The sequence below is a fragment of the Sturnira hondurensis genome, unplaced genomic scaffold (genome assembly GCF_014824575.4).
Source record: "Sturnira hondurensis isolate 20B ecotype Veracruz unplaced genomic scaffold, ASM1482457v3 Scaffold0001872, whole genome shotgun sequence".
NCBI lineage: Eukaryota > Metazoa > Chordata > Mammalia > Chiroptera > Phyllostomidae > Sturnira > Sturnira hondurensis.
In genome coordinates, this window is record NW_028074503.1 from 40,859,217 (window position 1) to 40,883,001 (window position 23,785).

At 50.5% G+C, this 23,785-nt stretch overlaps 1 protein-coding gene across 5 annotated transcripts in view; it reads left to right on the forward strand.

Annotated features, from left to right (window-relative positions):
* The window catches only part of ATP9B (ATPase phospholipid transporting 9B), a 118,555-nt gene that overhangs the window by 35,779 nt on the left and 58,991 nt on the right, over positions 1–23,785 (forward strand). For 4 of the 5 annotated variants that reach the window (XM_037036034.1, XM_037036063.1, XM_037036071.1 and 1 more), the window contains 5 exons: positions 1,623–1,674; positions 6,530–6,624; positions 13,981–14,061; positions 20,653–20,728; positions 23,384–23,460. In XM_037036034.1, the coding sequence (XP_036891929.1) occupies positions 1,623–1,674; positions 6,530–6,624; positions 13,981–14,061; positions 20,653–20,728; positions 23,384–23,460 (381 nt within the window). The remainder of the gene's footprint in view (positions 1–1,622; positions 1,675–6,529; positions 6,625–13,980; positions 14,062–20,652; positions 20,729–23,383; positions 23,461–23,785) is intronic. The other variant, XM_037036052.1, reaches the window with a different exon arrangement.

Here is a 23,785-nt window from a genome sequence, read left to right on the forward strand (position 1 = left end):
GAACATGATACCTTGTATTTTTTAGGTTTCATTTCATTTCTCTCAGTAATATTTTAGTTTTTTGTAAGGCTTACCCATCTTTTATTAGTTTATTTTATTTTTTCTTACTACTCAATTGGGCATATTTGAAAAATATTTACTTTCTTTCTCTATTTGTTTTCCATATCATTAATTTTTGTGTGTATGTGTGCTTACATCTTGTACTTGCTCTGTTCATTGGCTGTTTTTTTTTTCCTGCTTCCAAATGGGTATTTAGTTCTCTGTACTTTGAGCTTCCCTTTTCTGTTGTACGCATTTACTTGTGTGTATTTTCCTCTTAGGGTTTTCCTGACTTTGGGCTGAGCTCCACACACTTTGATGTGTTGCAGTCTTGTTACTAGGTAGCTGAAAATGTGTTCTGATTGCCTCCGTGATTTCTGCCTTGGCCTAGAAGTTCCTTAGAGCGCAGTTGCCATTCTTTCTTCATGAAACAAGTCGCTTTCTTCTGCCACATGTTTTTTTCAGCCTTAACAACTTATAGTTGCTTTTTATTGCTTGCTGACTGACAAATAATCTGTTGTTTCCTTTTTATTGACTTAATTGGGGTGACACTGGGCAACAAAATTGTACAGGTTTCAGGCACAGAGTCCCACAGCCCATCGTCTATGCATCGTGCTGTGTGCTGTTCACCACCCACAGGGGTCCGCGTCCACCACCGTTTACCCCCCTCTGTACCCCACCCCCACGCCACTGCACCGCTGTCCATGTCTGCGAGGTTCTTCTCCTTTTTGCTCCATCCATCCAGCCTCCCCCTGCACAGCTCTCAGCCTGCTCTCTGTCTTACCCTTTGCGACTGTGTGGGTGGACGTGGGGAGCGTCATGCTTAGTGGTGTGAGCCAGTCAGAGAAAGACAAGTGCCATATGATGTCACTCCTATGTGGCATCTAATGCACAGACTGAGCCACCAAGCAAAGCAGACAGTCCAGTGCTCAGATCGTGTGTGGGTGAACCCTTACACAGGTCTCAAAAAATGTAATTCATGCAATTATGTGAAATACTCTAATGCTGTATTTTTTCATTTTGATACAGCTTTCTCAGTTGATAGATTGTTAATAATAATGATTAAATAAGTGCATGATATAAAAGTTTTTATATGCCGTATAGCTCAATTTTATGGAATGTATCTTTGGTTGCTCAGTTGAACATTTATTCATTCATTCAAAATTTACTAAGTGTTTTATTGATGATATGCTTTGTTTTGCATGAGGCATTAGAAGAAGGCTCACCTCCCTCTCCAGGGTCATTTCGCGCAGTAGGGAGGGCGTGGTTTTGTATAAGGCAGTAACTGCTGTGTTGCGGGTTAGGGTGCAGCAGAGGCCACAGAAATGGCCACAGTTAATGTTTCTCAGACAGGGAGCCGGAGTGCCTTTCACATGGTGCATTAGTGGGGGAAATCTTAAAGTCCACCTGAAACATGAATCGAAATACTTGTTTTAACACAAACTATAAATGTGAGTTGCTTCAACATAAATTTTAATTTAACACCTTAGTTGTTTTTATTAGCTGTTTCTGCTTTGGAATGAAATTGTGTTAATTTGTAAACCTGCATGTAGATAATGAACATTTTCTGTTACTCTCTACAGAATCAAAGAATTCCATCAGACATGGTATTTCTTAGGACTTCAGAAAAAGCAGGTATCTTTATTTTTATTTACATTATCAATGACTTGGAATTTTGGCAGTTCAGTTTTCATTTTGAAAGGAAAATTTTATAAAAACTTTTCTCTGATAAATAATTAAATCCATTAATTTCTAAATTACATTTAACTGTTGAAAGAGTGATGTTCCTGTATGTTTGTTTAGAAAATGTAATCCTTTCAGAACCTACATGTCAGATAAGTGTTTTCATTCATATCCATGTTGCTATCTAAATAATTAAATGGTGTTGCTGAAAATTTGATTGCTATTCTGCATTTGCAGTTTTATTCATTAGGTCAGCCAGCATTTATTGCCCTTACTAAGCACTAGGCACTGTGTGGTGCTTGGGGCGGGAGAGGGAGTAAAGCCACTGCCCGCAGAGCTCAGGAGCCTCGCACCCTGGGGGGGGGGGCGGGCGCACACCGGTGGCAGCGAGGCATGTGCTGTGCGGGCGCAGTCCGGTGGGGGCCCTGCCCTGGGGGGCCCTGCCCTGTGTGCTGGCTGGGGGACGGCTGACAGCCACATGCACCCCTTTCAGCCCTGGCCTTTGCCTCACGCAGCCGCCTGCTCCTCTGTTGCCTGTGCGGTCGGGCGCACAGCTTGTGCGTGATCGGGGGGCCTTGGAAGCTGCCTGTTGAAATGGCAGAGTTCCCTCTCCTTCCATTACCAATGGACTCTGTGCAAGAGAAATATTCTTGAGGGACCCAAGCTGCAAGGTTTCTCTTTTCAAACCGTTAGTGTCCTCCTGACCCTGCAGCAGGCAGTCGGCACCTGGCCGCCCCCTTCGCTTCAGCTCACCCGAGCCTCCAGGTGCGCCAGGCCTCCCTGGGGGTGCCCTGCACAGACAGGTGGCCCCTAGAGTTGCAGTGACGCGTCAGAGCTTTCCAAAGCCCTTTCTGCCATTTGATGTTCCAGCTTTTAAGATTGTCGTTGAACGCGCGGTTTACCTCGACTTCATGACCACCTGAGGCGGCTGTGACGTTAAGCAGTTGCCCCTGTTTCTGACAGACCTCCCCAGGGAAACCACTCTTCTCGGTGGATGACCTCCGCACCACGTGGAATCCAGACGAGCCCTCCCTGTTCAGTGGCCACAGTTCTCCAGTCACAGGGTTCGCGCCCTTCAGTGGCTGCCACACTGTGGGGGTGCGGAACAGGGGGTGGGGGGCAAGGGGCAGGCCAGAGTGCAGCCCCCCTGTCGCTGCTGTCGGGGCTTTGTGGATAAGTGCGCCTGAAACGTCACACATTTTTTACGTTCCGGAGTTCTGAATAGATTGCTTTGTGCTGTTTTTGCTAATATTCTCATGTAGTGATGGTGAAATGGATTTTCAGAGATTTTTTTATGCTGCTGTCCCTGCTGACATTACCTACCTATGATTTGCCTCTATTTCTAAACACAATGTAGTCATTACAGTGAATAACAGAAATGTGTCTGTATGGATGGTGCTTTGATGCTAAATTGCCCTTTTAATGATTGTACTGAGAGCATACGTAAGATCAAGAATACTCCCCCGAATGTGGGAGCAGTTTAGTCGTTAAAGGAAACAGGTGGTATAGACTGTGTAGGGGGTAAAGGATGAGGAAAACCCAGCGCTGTAAAGCTGGGAGACAGACGCGTCCACTTTCCAGAGGAGGACTCCGAGGCTGGAGGTCTTCTGGTGGCTGCCGTTGTGGACATTCTTCCGAGACCTCCCAGCGGTCTCCCACAGGGCCACCGTTACGCTGTCGTTACGGCTGCGAAGCGGAGTGGACCGGAGTGCGCTGGGCCAGTGGGACGCGTCGTCGCGCCACCTCCGGGTGAGCATCCCACGCTGTTTGCGGTGACCGCGTCTCCTCTTCCTCCCCTCATTTCGCTGTGTCGTGGGCCCTCGCTCTGACTGTGCAGAGGGTGGCGCCTGGGGTCCTGGGTCTCTTTCAGAATCTACGAGTTACCTCCCTGTTTACCACAAACACGTCTGTAAACACACGTGGCCTAGTTTTTTTATTGCTTCATGTATTTTCAGAAGGTTAATGGATCCCGGTTCAGCACTTTACTTTAGTCTGTTTTAGCCTCTGATTGTTATATTCCTCAGCTTTTTTCTATCAAATGACAAAAATCAATTGCTCATACTAAAATGTCAGATGCCTGTTTCATGCTATTTTTATTTTCTTTGTAAAGTGGACCAAAAGCTTCCCACTGTATAAAATGTGTGCCATAAAATTACTTTCAGTTAAGGATCCTTAGCTTTGGCAATTCTATTTGTATGACTCCAAATAATTATTTTAAGTGTTTTGTTTGCCTGGTTTTCAAAAGTACACATACTCAGAGTTTTTTGTGTATCTTCTAGCACTGTTAATACTACTTTATTACTGCTTTTCAGTTTTAGTTCAGAAAAACCTGGTAGTGCATTGTCTGTCATAATAGAAACATTTCACGCCCTGGGACCATCAGAGGCCTGGATCTGTGCAGCGTGTCCGAGCTTGGGCAGTTGCCGTGGGTCAGTGCAGTGGCGAGTCTCTTGGTGGCGTCGCCTCGACTGTGTGTTAATACAGGGTGTCCCATTGGGCTGTCACATGGTTGTTTGGAACGCAAATGAAGCTGTTGATGGATCTGGTGACTGATGGCTTAGATTCCAATTAATCAATTGCTTCATCGGTTTCTTAATTCAGATCAAATATCTCCTGAATGCACACGGTTCTTTTGCTGGTATTAAGAGAAATTAATGCTTGAGAACTAATTTTCATCAATCTCTTATAAATGCCAATATCTTTTTCACTTGCCTCCTAAATGATGACATTATAGTTTAAGTGTTCGGGACATCCTGCAATAGCTCGGCTGTCACTCGGTGGGGTGAGGGCAGGGAGTGACACCGTACTCGTCCCCATTCTCTCTGTGGTGCTATTCATCTTGCCATTGGCTTAAAAATTTCATGCAGAGTCATTAAGTCATATGAATGGTGTAGAAATTAAGTTTGATGGCAAGCGATCTGGCCTGGCATACACAGAGTCGATGCCTGGTTTTCTCTTGCCGGCACACACCGTGGCCCGGCTCTCGCAGCGCCGTCGGGTCCGCATGCTGTTGCAGGCCCTGTGCTGGTGCTACAGGGATGGGTTGTGGGGTGTGGCGGGGTGTGGTGGGCTCGTGCGCTGCGGCCACAGCGCGCCCGCAGCCCCTTCATCAGCGTCTGCCGCGGCTCTCCTCCGCAACACAGACACCGGTGATCGCAGTGCGATTGTCATTAGACCTGTCCTTTCCTGTCAACTCTTGTCAGTTATACAAAATAAAATCCAGTATGCATAAGAAGTCTGTAATAGGATATAAGCAGGCTGATTTAATAATTCATTTTTGCCGAGCCCTAACTGACATCAGTTGAAACCCATGCTTGCTGTTAAAAAATTAGTAGCTGCAGTTCCTGTAAGACAAGTCCACTTGGCCATACTTGTGGTCGCTGCCGCTCCAAATCCTATCAGTCACTGCAACAGTAGCAATGCTCCCTGTAACTGAAGGTAAATGGCACGTCAATTTCTTGTAAATTTTTAAAAAGCACATCGTAATTATTTAACGTGCAGCAGGTCCTTTTCCTTAAGAAAGGCAACTATCTTGTTTCCCCGTTTCCTAAGTTACAGAAGCTACGGCGATCTAGACAGGCGCGCTTTTCCCTTTGGAGACCCAGAATGTTTGAAGTGGGGGCAGCCGTGGGGATGCTCACGTTTTCCGGTTGCGTGTTAGAAAGCAGACCTGAGCAGAGCAGGGCGCTGACTTGTCAAAGTGCGTGTCAGACAGGATCCAGCCTCCAGCCCCTTTATGCAGCTTTTGTGTTCTGCATCAGAACACACACAGACGTAGGGTGATCACGCACATACTCAGGTGACGGCCACACGGAGACGTCTCGGGTGCCACACGAGGTGATCAGACAGTCGGTCCTGGACGGGCGGGGGCCCAGGTTCTGCAAGCCTCCTGGGTCCCGTGGGCAGTGGTGATGCCCGTGGCAGAGGCTGGTCAGAGGGGAATGGTGTGACTGGTGAAGAGCTCCTGTGGGTCGCGCTTGCGGCACAGAACTGCTGGTGGTGTGATTAGTTGGAAGACCGTTGGTTGGCAGAGAACGGTGTCTGGTGTTTCGCACACCGGAGAGCAGAGCGGGCCCTTGGCATGCAGGGCCCTCCTGGTTCAGATGCACTTGAGGCCAGGGCAGGTGGGGATGGGTGCAGGTCCATGTTAGTTTGGGGACGCAGCTGTGCTCACTACGCTGTGGGATGGACCTACCAAACGTGTCCCCAAGTGCGAGAACGAACGTCACTCCAGTGTCTCCTGGGTGTGTCACACTGTGCATATGAAACCTGCCAGCCTCTGAGGGCCGGTTCCGAGAACGGTGGCGTCAGAGGGTCAGTGGGTTGTTGGAATGTAATGTCTCTTCCTGTTTCTGGTTGGATAGGGGTGTCGGTGTGGCAGCGGCCTTGACTGGGGTGTCAGCATGCTTGCCTGTGCCTTTATGACAGAGCATGTGCTTTCTGACAGTGCCTCAGATGTTCCAGAAAGAAAGTCACACCTCACATTCTTGGGTACTTTTGAGTCTTTGCTTATTGTTTTGTTCTCAAAACGTGAGTCAACGGTAGAAATGATCAGTGCAGTTTTTCTCAAGTGACGCCCAACGAATATTAAACCTTGACAGGCAAGAACACCAACTAGGACATAAGTGTTAAATTGTTAGTGACCTGTACCTCTTCAGCAAGCTCGTTTTGTGAAATCAGATAAATAAAGGCTTTTAAGGCTGTTTTAGGGGACTCTGTAGATATATCATTTGGGGGTCTGACTGTGCTGTGTAATTTCTGTTTTTAAATACCTGTAACTCAGGAATTTTTCTTCTCTGTTCCTAAGGTTCGTGTTTCATCAGAACCGATCAACTCGACGGTGAAACCGACTGGAAGCTGAGAGTGGCTGTGAGCTGCACGCAGAGGCTGCCGGCCCTGGGGGTGAGCGCACCTCACAGACCCGTCCCTGTCCTTCAGGGGCACCCTGTGCGTGCTGACTGACCTACCGAATGCACTGACGATTTTTAAAAATAGTACTTTTTGCCAAAGAAGAATCGTTGAAAATTATGCCAAAATAATTTCTGTGGTATCTTAGCACATACTCTGTTCTGGGTACAGTTTCGAATGTCCCTGTCATCTCCACACTGAGGTTTTCTTTCTTTTCTTACCTTTCGTTTGTTAAACCCTGTCTGTCGAGCCATCTTTAAAACGCAGCACATTGGCGAGGGTTTGGCGGGTCCACCGCACCAGCGGACTCGTTACCGCCCGGGCTGGTCGGGACCGTGCTCTGCATGGGCATCGGCCCCAGTGCCGCAGTCCCGCCTGTGCGGGCAGCTTGTCTGTCCTTTGGCAGCTTTGCGGGGGGGGGGGGGGGGGCGGGGGTGGTTGGCNGGGGGGGGGCGGCTTTGATGCGGAGGAAGCGGAGTGGTCATGGCTGTGGGAGAGAACAGGACACACTCAGACTGAGGCTGGGCCTTTGTCCCTGGTGACCAGCAGGGGTGAGATTAGTCAGAACAGGGCTCGGGATTTGGGTGTTTTCAGCAATGTCACAAACATGTCACTAATGCTGAGAATCTCCTCAACTGGTAGATATCTTTAAAAAAACAAAACCCACAGTTACAGTCACTTGGTGTTTATTTGCTGGTATGTGTGGGGTTTATCCGAGTGAGAGAAGCTTCGTTGTGTCTGGTCTGCTGATACTCAGTGGACGGCGAAGAAGGGCTGAGACCCCCTAAGGAGGACCTCTTGCCCAAGCCCCTGTGGGCTGAGGGAGGGGACCGGGTGCCGTGGCTTTGGCCCCTTCACCTCGGCTGCGGCTACGGGTAGGAAAGCCTGCCTGGGCTGCAGGGGCCGCAGGGCCGTCCTCGGGGTCCTGGGTCCTGGACTGGGCAGGGGCAGACAGGCTCCCGTGTGTGGGGCTCGGGAGCACTGTGGTTCTCTGGGTGTTGGGCTGCCTGTGCTTCCGGCGCTCCCTTGGTCGGAGTCCCTGCGGTCGCGCTCGTTGTCCTTCCCATGCACAGCAGCATCCGATTTGCTCTCGTTCTGTGAGGGGATTTTTGTGCCCGTGTGCGTGAGGGGTACTTTTGATGCTGCATTTGTTATGAAGTAACACTTGGGTATCTAGGGCTGCACCGGCCTCATTGAACGCGTCAGGAAAAGTCTTTTTTGTCTCCTGTGTTGTTCTGACATGCTTGGTATAAGAGTGGTGCTGCTTCTTTTTTAAATACTGCACAGATTCACCCTTGAAACTGTCTGGGCTAAGAGCTTATTTGTGGGAAAGTATTTGTGGTTTAACTTTCTGAATTGGATAAGAGTTAGTCCAGTTTTGTGTTCGTTGGACATTTGTGTTTTTCAGTGAATTTACTCATTTTATATAAGGTGCCAAATTTAATGGCATAAAATTCATACTGTTATTTCTAGTGTTTGTAGGTCTCAAGACCTCTTTCATGCTCAATATTGGCAATTTACATCTTTTTTTCTTGGTCAGTCTAGCCAGAGGTTCATCAGTTTCAGTGATCATTTCAAAGAACTTTTGGTTTCATTGATTATTACCTGTTTATTTTCACTGTTACTGATTTCTGTTCTTCATCTTCTTCATTCTTAGTTTGGGTTTAATTTTCTTTTCTTGCTTAACTTTTTAAAGAAGTTAGAGTCTTGATTTTACACCTTAGTCTTTTTTGTTACCAACTTTTAGAGCTGGAAGTCTCCTTCCGAGCATCACCTCACCGGCATCACACAGATTTCTATGGACCGCATTTTCATTGTCATTTGGTCCAAAACATTTTCAAATTCCTCACAATTTGTTCTTTTTCCCCTCATTTACTGGGGAATGCATTGTTTATTTACCATGTATTTGGGGATTTTCTCATTGTCTTTTATAACTTGTTTTTGATTCTGTTACGTTCACAGAATGTATCTAGTTCTATTTCAGTCCTTTTGTGTGTGTAGACTTGTGAGCCGAGCTCACACACGGTCTCTCTGGGTTCGTGTTCCATGCGTGCTTCAAAAATTCTCTAATGTGCCATAAGCAACTGCCTTACGCAGCTTGCAGCTCTCACACTGGTCGTTCAGATAAACTGGTTCTTGTCAGGAGACAGTCTCGCAGTCGGCTGGCTTTCCGATGCAGCCGAGCTGCTCGTGGGGCCTGTGCTGCCCTGCTCGGCTGCAGAGCCTTCCTGTTCTGTGTCTTCCCCTTTCCTGGCCAAAGCGTCCCCAAGCAGTCACTCCAAGACAGAAGGCAGGAGGTCCTCGATGGCTGGAAGGGTTTCGTTTGGCTGTCCGGCCGGGAGGGGCCCCACTTCCAAGAACCCTCAAGTCACTGGCGAGGCCCCTGGGAGGGAGTTGCACTGAGTCATCGTTTGTAGCAGATTTAATTTTGTCACGAGTGGTAGGAAAAACAGTGCCTAGTTAAAGCACTGCACTATAAAGAGTTTGTCTGAAGAAAAGCCAAACATGAGCCAAGCAGACAGAGGCGTGTGGTTTGTGGCAGCACAAATTGCAGTTCTAGGAAAGCGGGTCAGCAGTGATGGGGCTGGAGACGGCAGGGAGGCCTGCAGAGGACGCGCGGGGAGTGTCTGAGAGGCAGCTTGACGGTGATGTCACAGGTGTGCACATGCGTTAGAATGCATGAAGTGTGTGCTTCTGTTTTTAATTTTTTTCTTATTATTGATTCTAAAGAGAAGAGAGTGGAGGGAGAGAGCAAGGGAGAGAAACATTGATCTGCTGCCTCCTACATGCACCTCGACTGGGAGCCGAACCCTCAACCCAGGTGTGTGCCCTGACTGGGAATCAAACTCGAGACCTTTCGTCTTGCAAAAAGAGGCACAACCCGCCGAGCCACACCCGCCAGGGCAAACGTGTACAGTTTATTGCCTGTAAATTATGTCTTAAGAAAGTAGTTAAAATTATATTGTTAGTATCTTTTTTTAACTATTATCGTGGTGACAGGAACTGACATTCCATCATATTCAGGATTATGAGGATGGTTTTCATTTTTATTAGTGACACAAATGTATAAATTTCAAAATATTACAAAATTATAGTAAGCAAGTCATGTAATACTGACTTGAACATTTTGTGGTGAATACTAACTTTATGGTAGGGAAGGGGCTGAGCATTTGGGTTGAGCAACTGTGTGGTAAATGGAAAACTTTCCAAGTTTCCGTGTGGTTCCATAAAACCAAACAGCAGTATAGTCCAGAAGTAGGAAATTTAACTGAATTTCTGATTTAGCAATTAGATTAAATGTGTAGCTTTGTATAATTTGGCAGATTTTATATAACTGTTTTTCATAGAAAAGAAAGCTGCAATGTTACTGTGGATACAGGCCAGGCAGTTGGGTTTCTCCTTTAGTAGTGGGCACACCTGTAACTGTCACTCCCAGGGACTCATCTGTCTGATGACACCCGGGGAACTATTTGGTGTCGTTTGCTCTTGGTCCCGTCCGGCTGAGCGCTGTGTGCCCTGGGACACCATCACTGAGGGTACCCACACACCTTAGGACTTTTCTTCTGAACTGGGGACCTGACGAGAGCAGCCTCCCCGGGGCCTGCATCCCCTGGGGGCCTGCTGCCAGCAGGGCGGACACTCGCACCAGCCCCGGGGCCCGGCCCCCGCAGGTCCTGCAGCGCTGCTCGCGGTCTCAGTGCTGCCCAGGCGCTGAGGGACTCGGGCTTCAGGCACCTCACACTTCGGGAAATATGTTCCTGGCTTTTGTGATCAGACAAATTTAACAGCGAGTCACAGCAGTTTTCAATAAATCATGACTTGCTGATTTATTTCAGAAGATCCATATAGCAGTAAACAATACCATTTACATTTAATGAGTTTTATTGAACGAAAGGCAATTTTATTTGTAATGAACCACATGTTATGATTAAGGATGTATTTTAATGACCTTTAAGTAATGTGAACAAATGTTGCCCTTGACCTAATAGCAGAGGCTTTTCCACGTGATGGAAAACTTGAGAATGGTTTTTAAATTATCATGAAAGGCTTCGAATGGCATTCTCATTATTGTGCCATTACTCCGTCATTTGGTGTCTAATATACCAGATGAAATGCCTTCCCCTAAATGTCCATGTCCACATGAGGGTGGCTGCTAGCTTGTTCTTTATTTCCGTGTCTCCAAAGGTAGTGTGTTATATGAGCATCCTACTCTTTGGAAATTACGGTGACCGTGTAATACGAGGGAGGGATTCTCAGATTTGCCTCGCCCCAGCTGTTTGCTGCGTGTTCCATTTGACATGCTAGTCACACTGCATAGGACTCAAACTGTTATACCGGGCATTTCATTTCCCCTTTCGCAAGCTAGCTCGACTCCATTAGCTTGAAAATAAATTGTCCTCAGTTAGCACATAGCCCAGGCTGCCATCGGAGGCCCACAGTGCTGAGCCGGTGCCTCCGCCCTCCATCTGATGCAGCGTCCCTGTCCCCCGGACACCCGAGAAGGGGTCTCTGTGCGTCTTCCCGCGCGGCCTGCCTGCAGGGTTCGAGCCTGGAACTGTGGCGCTCCCTCCACCCGCAGCTCCACCCACGGGCAGCGGTCTCCCGGGTGCGGCCTGTGTCCCCTGTGGAGGGCCATTTCGGTCCCTTCTGTTAGCGATTTGTGGAGGTGGGTCATGACCCTGCCTCCCCGTGGTTTCGGAAGCACCTCGTGTCACGCATGCAGCCCGGCCTGCGCTAGGGCCCGCAGTGGTTCCTGTTTCCCATGTGAATCCACTCCAACCTCCCTGGCTGGGGAGGCAGCGCTGTCCCCCGCCTTTGCTCCTGGCCAGACTGGCTGGCGGGAGGGGAAGGGCGCGGGCAGCGCAAGGCAGGCCCAGCGCCCACCTCCTCGCCACGTGAGCGGCCGAGAGCGCGAGCCGCGCGGGTCTGACGGCCCGAAGTTCCGCCTTCTGTGGGGCTGCTTCGACTCCGGTCCCGGAAGGACCCCTGGAAGGACTGCGTGGCCCTCTGCTCCGAGGCCCCTCCAGGGTCTTGCTGTGATGACCGCGTGTTCTAGAATCCGTTATTTCACACCTGCTCCGGGAGGGGCAACGTGAAAGTCTGAATACTCCTCAGCCACCGGGATCGAAGTAGGAAACGAAGCGCAAACAGACGTCGTCTGTCCTCTGAGCGAGGGCGGGCCGGCTCCCACTCGTGGAGGAGCCTGCAGGGAGGCTGCACTGCCCTGGGTTCGGACCGTGAAACACGCGTGGGGCGGCAGGGTGTGCACGCAGGAGCTCCGTGAGCGGGAGAGCGTGGGCGCACACGCCAGCGCTCTGGAAACCTCCGAGGGCCGGCGCAGGAGCAGGTGGGGCGGCAGTGAGGCCTCCTGGCTGGACGCGGTGTGGGAACAGCGCCCCCCAGGCCGCAGACTCAGGTCCGAGCCGCCCCGCCGGGCACCCCTGGGCTCCACGCCCCACAGCCCGCGCCTGCACATCTGTCTTCACAGCAGGGGCCCAGCACAGGAGATGCCTGCCCTGCAGGGCTCAGGGACGCCTGCAGGGTCCTGGCGGCAGCAGAGGGGTCAGCGCCCGCTCACCCCCAGTCCACCGGGAAGACCCAGCCTCCCCTTGGCCTTTTGGGCCTTAAAGGTCGGCCCCTGCGCTCCTGGCGGTAGGAGGGGGAGCCTGCGGACCTTTCAGAGGGGCCAGGGTGGCCTTGCTCCCTCCCTCTGCCCGCAGTGACCTCTGTGGTCACAGCAGCGTCATCGGGGTCAGGCAGCTGTCCCAACACCGCGGCCCTTCACTCACCCCCTGACCAGGTGTCTCCCTCTCTGGAACAGCATTGCTCGGTAGTCAAGCCACCTGAGCAAGGTGGGTCCCGGAGGGCATGGGGTGCGGGTCAGGCCCTGCTCCTCTGCCTCGGCAGCTCTGCGGCCTGTCTGGGATGCCAGCCGCTAGGGGGAAGCAGTGAGGCACCCGAAGATGGGCCTCCCACTTGCCCCATGGGCAGGGGTCACATGTTGGGGCTGATAGTGGCCGGACTTCAGATGGCCATCAGGGCAGAAACCCTCCGTGCAGTCAGCTCAGATGGCCTAGCTGGTTCCCACAGCGCCGACCGGGAGACAGGGACAGGTCTGAACTAATGTCAGCGCCCCTGTCAACTCTGCCCTTTGGTAAAGACAAATCACTTTAAACTTCTGTACTGAATTTGTCCAGCTTTCTGTAGCCAGTTAGAAGTATTTAAAAAGAGAGAAACTACTAAAATATCAATAGTTAAAAGACTCTTAAAACTCTATCCCAGGAAAAGCTCCAGCGCAGGCAGCGTCCGTGTGCAGCTGTGGTTTATGCAATATTGGGTCCCTGTGAGTCATCCAAAAAATGCACTGGTATGTTTGGGTTGTTGCCCCTCCCATCACATCGTTGGTCTGAAGTCAGGTGAGCCCCATATCTGATGCTGGGGCGTTTTGTCTTGCGATGCCAGGCCAATGTGAGGTGCAAGTGCGAAGTCACTTTCCTGGGTCGAATCCCACGCAGGGTGTGGTTCGTCAGAGTCCAAACAGGCGGGGAACGTTGTGTTGTAAATTCTTGGTGATGTGGTAAAAATCTTGATGTGTCATTTTAAAAATTAAAACTCTTTATATACATTGCTTGCATTACTATAACTTCTGCTATTTTAATAAAACTAAACCTCTGGGCCAGGGGGCATACTTTTATAATTATCTTAAAACAAGGAGCTTAAGACCTCAGGTCTGGAGACTTGCTGTTTAACTCTCACCTGTTGCTGGGAGTGTGTGACCTATGGCTCATATCTGTTCTGCTTCCCCACTGCCCCTGGGAAGGGAGTTACGCTTCTGAAGATAGGCCGGGGTCCCCCAGGACACCTGCGTTTTCTGCATAGCTTCGAGGGAGTTGACAGTTCATAGCAAGTGTGGCAGCTGCTGGAACACAAACATCTGCACAGATGAGGCATTTTTCAAGTTGTCTTATAGAACATAAATCTCACTGAATACTGAGTATTTGGATATTCCTCAAACTTCTGACTCCTCATGCACAGCCTGTCCTGCTATAGTCAGCGTCCTAGGGCAGCCCCAGGCCACACACACCTGACCAGCATCTACCAGGGTCTTTGACCCGTCATCAGGTATCAGTTGTCTGTCAGAAGCAAGAGAAATGGCCACACACCTCCAATGAGCTTAAAAATTGTTTTAGTTATCTTGCATCCTAATTTATACTGTTGGCACGCAAAACGTAAGGAAGTCAACCATTACTTCTGATAAATAATATATAGACATATTAATTGGTAACTGAAAGGTTTCCAAGGCATTCTGCTTCATGATAACGTTACTGACACAGCTGTTCTGTACCCTAGGACCTCTTCTCTATCCGTGCTTATGTCCACGCCCAGAAGCCGCAGCTGGATATCCACGGTTTCGAAGGCACGTTTACCAGGGTGAGTGATTTGCCTAAATACAAATGTATTCATTGTGCGTGTCAGTTAAACATAGCAAACCTTTATTTTGGAAGAGCCATCAAATCAAGAATAAATTGATAGAAATTTTGAACTAAAAAGGGAATACCTAGGAAATGTTTCAAGTTTCTAAATTTTTCTATATCCGGTATTTCTTTAGGATACATTCAGTATATTTTTTAAGTATATTTGCTGTTGGTAAGATCTTTCTCCCTTAAAACATTCTGAGTCAGTAAAATGAGGTGAGTTAGCTATTTCAGGTCCGACTTTGAAGAATAGGTAATACGCTACGATATCCACACTATTTCTTTACTGCTGTGAATGAGCTGCAGGGACGTGTGTGCACGTGTCTGCTCCCTTACATGTGCGTGCCCATGCGCTCTGCCCACTGCTGTGGTGTGCAGTCCCTCACCTCCTGTGGACTTGGAGGAGTAAGGTGGTTTCACAGTGTGTCCTGATGTTGTGCGTGGCACACGGCACTGAGGGAGTCTTTGGACATGACTGCATTCATCTTTAATTGCTGCAGTCACTTTTGAAAGATTTCTGTTGGTACAGTCAACTTTGTTTCACCCTGGGTCACACACAAGGCATGGCGAGCAGTTGTCACTTGAGAAACCGTTTGCTAGGGGTCTGATGTGTGCCAGGCAATGTGAAACCAGGGATAGCGAGCAAGAGCCTGTGGCAAGGACGGAGGTCACTCGGTGCCTTTTGCAGGAGCTTGGCAGGGGCAGTGTGGGTGGGTGTTTGTGGAGAGAGAGGATGGCCCTGCGGGTGAGTGCTGTATGGTGGGATCAGAAGAAAACAGATCTTTTGTGTTTTGCAAGAATACCTATGGGAAAAAGCGAAATTTTGTTAGACAACTGAGCACACATGAGAAAAAGTCTTACAAAAAGGCACCCTTAGTACAGTAAATTATTGTACTAAGTTACGGCCTTATCCACTAGTGATATTTGGGAACATCATTTGCTTCTTCCTCTCTGTGTCCCAGAGGTAATGGTGTCCCTTGCTGAAGGCTGGCAGTGTTTGCTGCGCTGTGTGTGGAAGCCCACGGGCTCAGGGAGAGAGCGCGAGCCGCTGAAACCCACTCTGCAGCCTTCAGGCCGTGAGGCCATGTGGCCACGAGTGCAACTGTGCCTGAGCGTTGGACAGCGTGTCGCTGAGCTGGGCGGGGGGGAGGACCCTCTGAGGGAGTGTGAGCTGGAGGTGTGGTCAGGAGAAGGGAGAAGCCATTTGAGGGTTGCCAGTGCAGAAGGGAAGTGACCGGGCTGGCGTCTGTGGAAGGCTTCTCTAGAGCCTGGCTCCCTTCAGACAGTGGCAGGCGCCTGAGTTGAGGCCCGCCGTCTCCCCAGTCCCTGTACACTGGGGCCTCTGTGCAGGTCCCTGGGGGGAGTGACAGGCTGGCCCGGAGCCAGGAGTCCGCGTCCATGGGAGAAAGGACAGGCTGCTCCCTACCCTCTGCCAGGAGTGGGGTCGCCCTCCCTCCCGCAGAGCCAGTGCAGAGTCGGGGGGGGCAGGCCGGCCCTCTGCTGTGTGTGCCTCCCACTGGGTTTCGGTTTGCTGATGTTGAACGTACAGAGCTTGCGTTCTGAATTATTTACATGACGAGTCTTTATTTTTGTGTGTGTTTCAAAAAGGAAGAAAGAAAAACTGTGCTAAATAACTAGTTTTGTAACTAGAAAGTGGAATTCTGTTTAGTGACTGAAATACCAGCTGACGTCTGCTGATGCTCCTCGTTGCCGTCTGAAGTGTAGAGTGTGTAAAGGACAAGACACGTGTTTTGTGCTAAGTAAGACTCAGAGCAAGTCGACTTGAGTGTCCTGGGGTGACGGACACTGTGCGGCGTTGGCTGCCCGCACAGAGTGACGTATGCAGGTGTGGCGGCGTGAGAGCGACCGCCCGGCCCGCCTTTGAAACGGCATCAGGGGGCCTGGCCGGCTGCGTGTATGACATGCGGTGTCTGTCACACAGACGGCTCCTGCTTTTATCGATGTCATTGCTTCTTTCTGTCGAAGACACAACTGTTCTCTCTGACGTTGGGACTTGGCCACTGTGGGTGCACGGAGGTGCCGGCCACGTCCTCAGTCCTCCGACAGCGTGTCCCGTTTCTCCTGTGTCTGCGATCCCTGCTGCGGTTTCCTCCACAAACCGTGGTGCCTGTGCCGCTGCCCTGTGCAGTCAGATGCTCCCCTCTGGGAGCACATCTCTGTTGTGGGTGGAAGAGAGGCACGCTGCTGGGAAACCAGCTTGGAGTCGCAATATTTTGCATTCTCCCTCCCCAAAGCAAATTCTGTCTTTTCAAACTGTGAAATATTAAGGAGAGGAAACTCAAGGAGAAAGTTTATTTAGACATAATTTCTTTCCCATCTTTCCAGTCTTTATTCTGTACTGTACGAGCTTGGTAAGGAATATGCTTTTACAACAATTTTCTCCATATGAGAAAAATATTAATGGCTAAAGCCCATCACTGTAATTCCACCGTTGAGAGGAAGTGATGTCACATGTTCTCAACATGCAGTTGTGTTAGAAACCAGCGGGAAGCATCCACATGGCCCAGCAGTTGTGTGGGTCACGGGCAAGCCAACCGGAGCGTCTAAAACTGACAGTACAGAGCCTGCTGTCCGCGGTTCGGGCGGCCTTAACAATTCCTGCGTTTTCCTGCCCGTGTTTCTCGGAGCGGACCCAGTGCGAAAGTACTGTACTGGGGACATGCCTGTGTTGGTAAGCTTGCATTTCCACACTCGGGGCCGTAGGAGAGTTTTAACCTAGAGAAATTGGAACCGGCTGTGGCTTTGTAGCCAGTCGGTGAAGGGCCGCTGCGGGCTGGACGGCCGAGGCGCCCTCCGGATGTGTGACACGGATGGAGTGGACACAACGCGGCAGAGCCTCCCAGTGCTGCCGCCACAGGGCGGAGAGCGGGGGTCCCTCACACACCAGACGTGGTTGAGGGTCACGCTGTGCCGGGCACCCTCACAGTGAGGGTGAGCGTGGGACTGGCGTGCTACTGTGAGAAGGCTTCAGAATGCACGTGAGAGAGCAGCTTCGATTGGTTTTATTCCTCAAATGACGAGGGCGGGGGTTGGTGGTTGGCAGGATGTGTCCCGACTGTGGAGTCCGTTTGCCTGGTCGAGGCTAAGAGTCGTGGGTGAACGCAGAGGTGGAGGGCGTGCTGGGGACCACTTTCAGAAGACAGCAGTGCAGATACCGACGCAACGTCTCCCCAGCGGTGTGTGTTAGAGCTCACCAGTGCCACGGGCGTCCTGTTAACAGAGCTGGGCGTGGAGGCACCGTCTCCCCCCAGTGGCGGGGGGCAGGGGTCCCAAGACTTGCGCTCCGCACTTCGCGCTGGAAGCACAGGGGCCAACTCAGCGCTGGGCTTGCAGTCCAAGGCACACAAGGCAGCTGAGAGCCGGACCTTTTCCCCAACTAAATGTAACCCCCAAACTGGGTTTATAGGCGTTTTCAACACCAGGGGAAATATCTGTGGATATTTTGTGGGTTTAGATTTTGTGACTCCAAAATCAGAGAATCAGGTATACTAGGGAACCAAATATGTAGTGAATATCTAATAAGTAATTAGCAAAATGGCCAGAATTTATATCATTTGAAAAGTGTGGATGAAAAAAAGTCAGTAGCACAAACATCTATTTGTTACATGAATCTTTGAAAATATGTTTTCAGTTTTTTCCCTCCTTCCCAAATTAATTTTTTATTACCTTAAAATATATCCTAGTAGTAGATTACTAGGTTTTTAAAAAGATTTTATTCATTTATTTTTAGAGAGGAAGGGAGAGAGAAAGAACAGGAGAGAGACATCAGTGTGTGGTTGCCTCTCGCACACCCCCCTACTGAGGACCTAGCCTGCAACCCAGGATGTGCCCTGACTGGGAATTGAACTGGCGACCCATTGGTTCACAGGCCTGCGCTCAATCCACTGAGCCACATCAGCCAGGGCAGATTGTGTATTTTTAATGCACCGTAGTTATACATGGTGGTGACATTGCTTTAAGGGAGACTCCCACCAGTCAGGGCAGTGTGTGGTTTGTTATCCCCCAGAGACGTGGAGGTAATTCTCTCCTGAGCTTGATGTTTTTCCTGTGCTTCTTGTGTGCACAGGACTGTGGGCTTTTGTGACCCTCTGTTCTGGGAAGGCTTCCGTGACCAGACTGCAGGAGCACTCGACAGACTATGACTTCAGACTAAGACGGAGCGGGCTCTGGTCTAGATAGTTCTTTCTGTCTGAACGCACGTTGTGGACGTGAAGGTCAAAGACCGCACTTGATCTGTGTTGTGACGCGGGTGGCGGCCACGTGTGATGTCTGCACACATAACTGGCAACATACAACTCACAGTTGCATTTTCGCATAGTGAAAAGTACCCAGTATAATAATAAGATGTTGTAAAGAGGCATTTAAGACACGTGCCGCCTTTGCAGATACAGATATGAACAGGTGCCTGTTAGTTTGAAATGCCAGATCGTCCCGGGAGCATTCTCTCTCGTGAGCGCACCCACATTTGAAAAGCACAACCCTCGTCCTCAGCAGAAGGCGGGTGGCATTCGGTGCACTGACCTGTCCCTCGTCGGTGCTATTGTTTTACACGCCTCTGGGTGTGCTGTGCTGATGTCAGCGCACGTTCGGAGTGGTCGTCTCAGCTGAACCAGAGTTACAGTGGTGCTGGCTATCAGAGGGATGATTTTCCTCGCCTTTTGCATAAAATGTATTAGTCCGTTAAATCAAGTGTGGGACAGAAAGTTCGGTTTCAAACCATTGCTACAGTAACATTCACTCTTACAGTTGTCTGCGTGTTTACCATTATTGAGACCTTCGTTGTGGTCAGCTTCATGTCAGTGTCGGGTCCCTTCGCGTCCCCCACAGGGTGTCCTGGGTGTTCCTCACAGGCAGGTCTCTCGCTCACAGCTCCTCAGCTTGCTCGATCTTGCAGTGCTTTGATTTCTTTCTTACTTTCGAAGGACAGTTTTCCTGGATAGAAAGATTCCCTTTTTCTTTTACCACTGGGACTCCATCAGCCCATCGCCTCTGGTCTTCAGAGATTCTGAAGAGGAGCCTTCAGAAGGCACGTGGTGACCCCTCTCTCTGCTTTCAAGACTGCTGTCTGTCTGGGTCTCTGTCGAGACCTTGGTCGTGATGTGTCCCGGCCTGGGTCTCACCGAGTTCCTGGTGCTCAGGCCGCCTTAGCGTGCGGATGTTTGCACTGATGCCTTTCGTCGGGCTGGGGGGCTTTCAGCCACCGTTTCCTCAAACACCCTCTCCACCCCTTCCCCCTGTCTCCTTCCCAGGCCCCCGCCCTGAGTGTGGCCATTGGCTCTCTGCTGCCCCTCGGTCCCGGGGTCCCTTCCATTTCCTCCCTCCTTCTGTTCCACGGATGAGATCATTCCCATCGTCAGGTTTTAAGTTCACTGCCTTGAATCCCTTTGGTGGGTGTTTTTATTTCAGTTACTGTATTTTCATCTCTTGGATTTCTTTCTTTCTTTTGGCTTCTGTTTAGGTTTTCGGTCTCTTTACTCATAGATGTGTTTTTTAACTTTGCCCGCATCTTCGTTTCTTTAAACATGTTCAATTTTTTTTTCTTTTAAAGTCTTTGTCTAGTAGATCTGCTGTGAGATCCTCTTCAGAGTTGGTTTCTGTTGATTTACATTTTTCTTTTAAATGGACTGTGCTTTTCTGTTATTTTATGCCTTCTATTTTTGTTGAACACTGGAAATTTGAATATAATAATGTGGTGACTCTGGGGTCAAGTTCTTCCCCTTCCGCAGGTTTTGGTATTTTTTGCAGGCTCCGTCTGTGCCACGGATCACCCTGCAGTATAAACTTAATATCTTTTTATGTCTCTTCTGCGCTTTCCTTGGCCAAGTGCACAAGTGCTTTCTGTTTTTCCTCGTATCTGTTTTGATGGCCTTATCTTTAAATGTTTGGCTCCCAGAAGTGAAAAAATGGAAAATTAAGGTGTGGGAGAGTCCTCACCCTTTCCATTTCCTGAAGTCACTGGGGTGGAGGGGGCCTTGCTGCTGCAGAGGGAGGCACAACACCACAGCCACCGCCTGCCCATTGCAGCCCTGTGACCCGGGGCAGCGTGGGCAGCGTGGGCAGCGGGCGGAGCACAGAGCCCCAGTGCTGGGGGGCCGGGCTCTTTGACCGCCCAGTGTTTGGCACGTGTGTGTAAGTAGCTGCTTCAGAGCAGGTGCCCAGGTGCCTGCTGTGCAGCGGGGTGGGAGTGAGCAGGTGGGCCTGTTCTGAGACCTGTAACGGGCCCGAATTAACCAGAACTTACCGCCCAAGCCTTCCACTGCAAGTTGCCAGCCGTCAAAAGTCTTCAGTTCCAACACAGCTGCACCAGGCACATTCCGCCCACGTCAGCAGGTGGGGGAGACGCTCCTGGCACCTGGTGCCCCCCCTCTGCCCAGAGCCCCTGCTCAGTCCCTGTCTCCTATCTTATTTGGCAGCACCTTTGCCCTGCCAGCCGGCGTGATGACTGCCTCACAGGGCGGCTCTCCGTGGGGTGAGCCATGAGAGTGGTGGTGACTGACGGCTGTTCCCCTCTTCTCTTCCCGAGCAGGAGGACAGTGACCCGCCAGTTCATGAAAGTCTCAGCATAGAAAACACCTTGTGGGCCAGCACCGTGGTGGCTTCAGGTAAGAGGTCCATTCTGTTCTTCTTGTTAATTCGCTCGTAGTTGGGGATGCTTTGTGTTTTTGAGTGACACCGAATGAGTGATTCCCCGTATGTGTCACATGAGAACCTTACTGCGCGTGCCTGCAGGTCCAGGGCCCTGGGTGGCTAGGGGTGGGGGTCGGGCCGCAGGGCAGGACGGGCGGCGACTGAGCAATAGCAAATGAGGGTAAGTGTGGGGACATGTCTGTAGCAGTGAATGACGTGATTTACTGTGGAAACAGTGGGGGCATAGCTGTTCTTTTGCTTTCAGACCGTTTCTCTCGTTAATTGGTGGTTGTGGTATTTTACAGAGCTAGTCCCCAGGACAGACTAGTGGCTTTAAATGAAACCTGGCCCTCTGTTGCACCTCGCTGGGGGCTCCCGCCCCAGAACAGGCCAGTTGGTGCAGGGTGCAGAGGCGGGGTCCTTGGGAAGTGGTCCTAGGAGGCCGAGGCGGGACTACCTGCTGAGGGGATCTGCTTGTCAGGCCCCGTCTCCCTGTCAGCAGCATGGGGGGGTGAGGTGGGCAGGGCACTCTGGTAGGGGGCGGGGCCAGAGCAGCTTGTCCCACCCAGCGGCTGTGTGCTGGCGTGTGCAGCCCCGAGGCTGGTTCATGGCTCTGGCTGGGGCTTTGTGTGGTGCTCACCGACTCCCTGTCCTTGCCACATCTCTGAGCCACTTGGTGCTCTCCCTCTGCCCCCCCCACCCCAGTTTCCCTGGGGCACACACAGTAACCCCGCCCAGAGGCCCTGCCATCAGCTGGGCTCCAGGACGGGCTGCAGCTGCTGGGGCTGGCACCTACTGTGAAGCGCAGCTGGGCCGTACCTGGGGCCAGGCAGACCAGTGGCTTGATAGCTGTCAGTAGTCTGTCTGTCTCTCTCTCTCTGCAGCATCTTGTTTTTCTCATATGCAGCCTTTTTTTAAGTCTGATGAATATGTTATATTTTGTTGCCCTTCATGTCTCATTTTTAAAATTTACAGGTAACCCCCTTCCTTATGGTTTTCTGCTATATATACAGGTGTACTCAGTCTTTCAACCTGTGAATACTTGCCCTCTGTCAAGGATGGTGGGGAGCGTTTCAGATGTGCTGTTGCAGTAGTTTTAGTGATAAGAATGCGTGAGAGGCTCGGGGAAAGTTGCACTGTTCTGGCTGCAGTGGGAGTCAACGTTAGTGAGGATCGAGGCGATAACACAGCAGTGCCTTCACCAGACATGGAGCAGCTCGGCACCTGAAACTGCCGAGGCACTCTGTCCAGTACTGTGCCTCCGGTGTGTTCTGGTTAACATGCGGCACTGACCCGGTCTGTGTCCATCTGCGTGATGTGTCTCCTGGTCGTCCTGTTGGCCCCTCAGACCTCACGTGGAACACTGGGCAGTGTCAGGGCAGCGTGGGCTCAGCGCTGCTCCTCAGCTGCCTGCTTCCAGATGGTGGTGTCCAGCTTGATTAATTCCCAAGCTTCTCTAAGACTTGTTCTGCTAATGTTGAAAATACATTACTTTTGCAATTTGCCTTGTTCTGTTTTTATGCTTATTTTATGTTAGTGACACTTTCACATTTTGATGACGTTAAACTTGGTGGGCAGATTAAGGAAGTGTTTAAACTATTGAACCATCATGTATTTAATGTTCTCCTGCCTGCTGAGTGCAGCCCGAACACCTGGGCCGCTCACTGGGGGGGCGGGGTTAGGAGAGCGCACCCGCAGGGCTGGGACGCACAGGAGCCCAGGCGAGTCGGCCCGCAGCCTCCTCAGGGATGCAGGTTCTGCAGAGGTGGGGGCACTGCGTACTCTGAAACAGAAAGGAATGTGTGGCCCTTGCAAATGGCACTGCTGGGCAGGACCCTGCGAGCTCCGGGGGAGCTGCCCACCCGGCCAGCAGGAGGCGGAGCCATCGCTGTGTCACGGTGCTGGGCGTCCAGGACCTGCCGCCGCACTTCCTCTGCGGTCCTGGCGGACGACTCCCTGAGGACCTCCCTGAGTTAATGTGACCGCGGGTGCAGTTGTGTGGCTTGTTCCGCACCGGCTGCACTCAGCGAGTGGTCTGGGGTGTCTCATGATTCTTTTGTCTGAAGTTTGACAGCCCACAGGACTATTGTTTTTCTTGGTGTGTTCAGTGAAAAAAATCCAGACTTTCAGGAAATGTGACTAGGGGAGACTAGTAATATCTAAATTCCGAAGCAGATGGTCTGTGTGCCAACTCCTCAGCAGAGCCCCTCGAGGCGAAAATGCACTGTGGACTCTTGTTCAGAGAGCCGGGCCCACCGCTGTGGTCTGAGGGCCACACGGTGACCGTGACCAGCGCAGAAGGTGGCCTCTCGTCCCTTAACTTCCATGTTAGAGTCACCATGTTGGCGACGTCAACCAGCAGACGAGCCCCTTTCGGTCTTCGGAGGACTCCTGACGGCGTCTGGCGGTGCAGGGGAACCTGTGTTGCTGCAGGAGCCGCTGCGGTTTCTCAGTGTTTACTTTAAAAGTTGATGAGGTTTTCTTTAATCAAGTTAAATATGCTGTTGGGTAAATTTATTTGAAATTAAATGGTGCGATAACATTTTCCATCCAAAGTGTTAATCAGAAAGTATTATCTCTGTGCTTGCCCTTAAAGTGCCTTTGTAAGGACCGCTTTCGTGTTTTTGCAGGTACTGTAATAGGTGTTGTCATTTATACTGGGAGAGAGACTCGGAGTGTAATGAACACATCCAATCCAAAAAATAAGGTAGGCTAGATGAGGGGATGCTTCCCTGAACTTGCCCTTCCCCTCTGTGAGAAAGTCCGGGTTGCACTCCACAGCCCAGCGCCTCAGCTCTATGTGGAACACCCCACAGCCGCGCAGAGACCCTTCCAAGAGTATCTTTTCTGGGTCAATCAGAATTTCACGTGTCTCTTACATTTTCATTGTCAGATATGTAATTTGCCCATAATTTGACAGTTAATTGTAGGTCTGTTGATTTCTCTTCAATCTATTTAACAATTTGCACTTTATTTTATGTTGATACTTTATTTTAAAAGAAAGGAATCTATATAAATGTTTATAGAGTGTT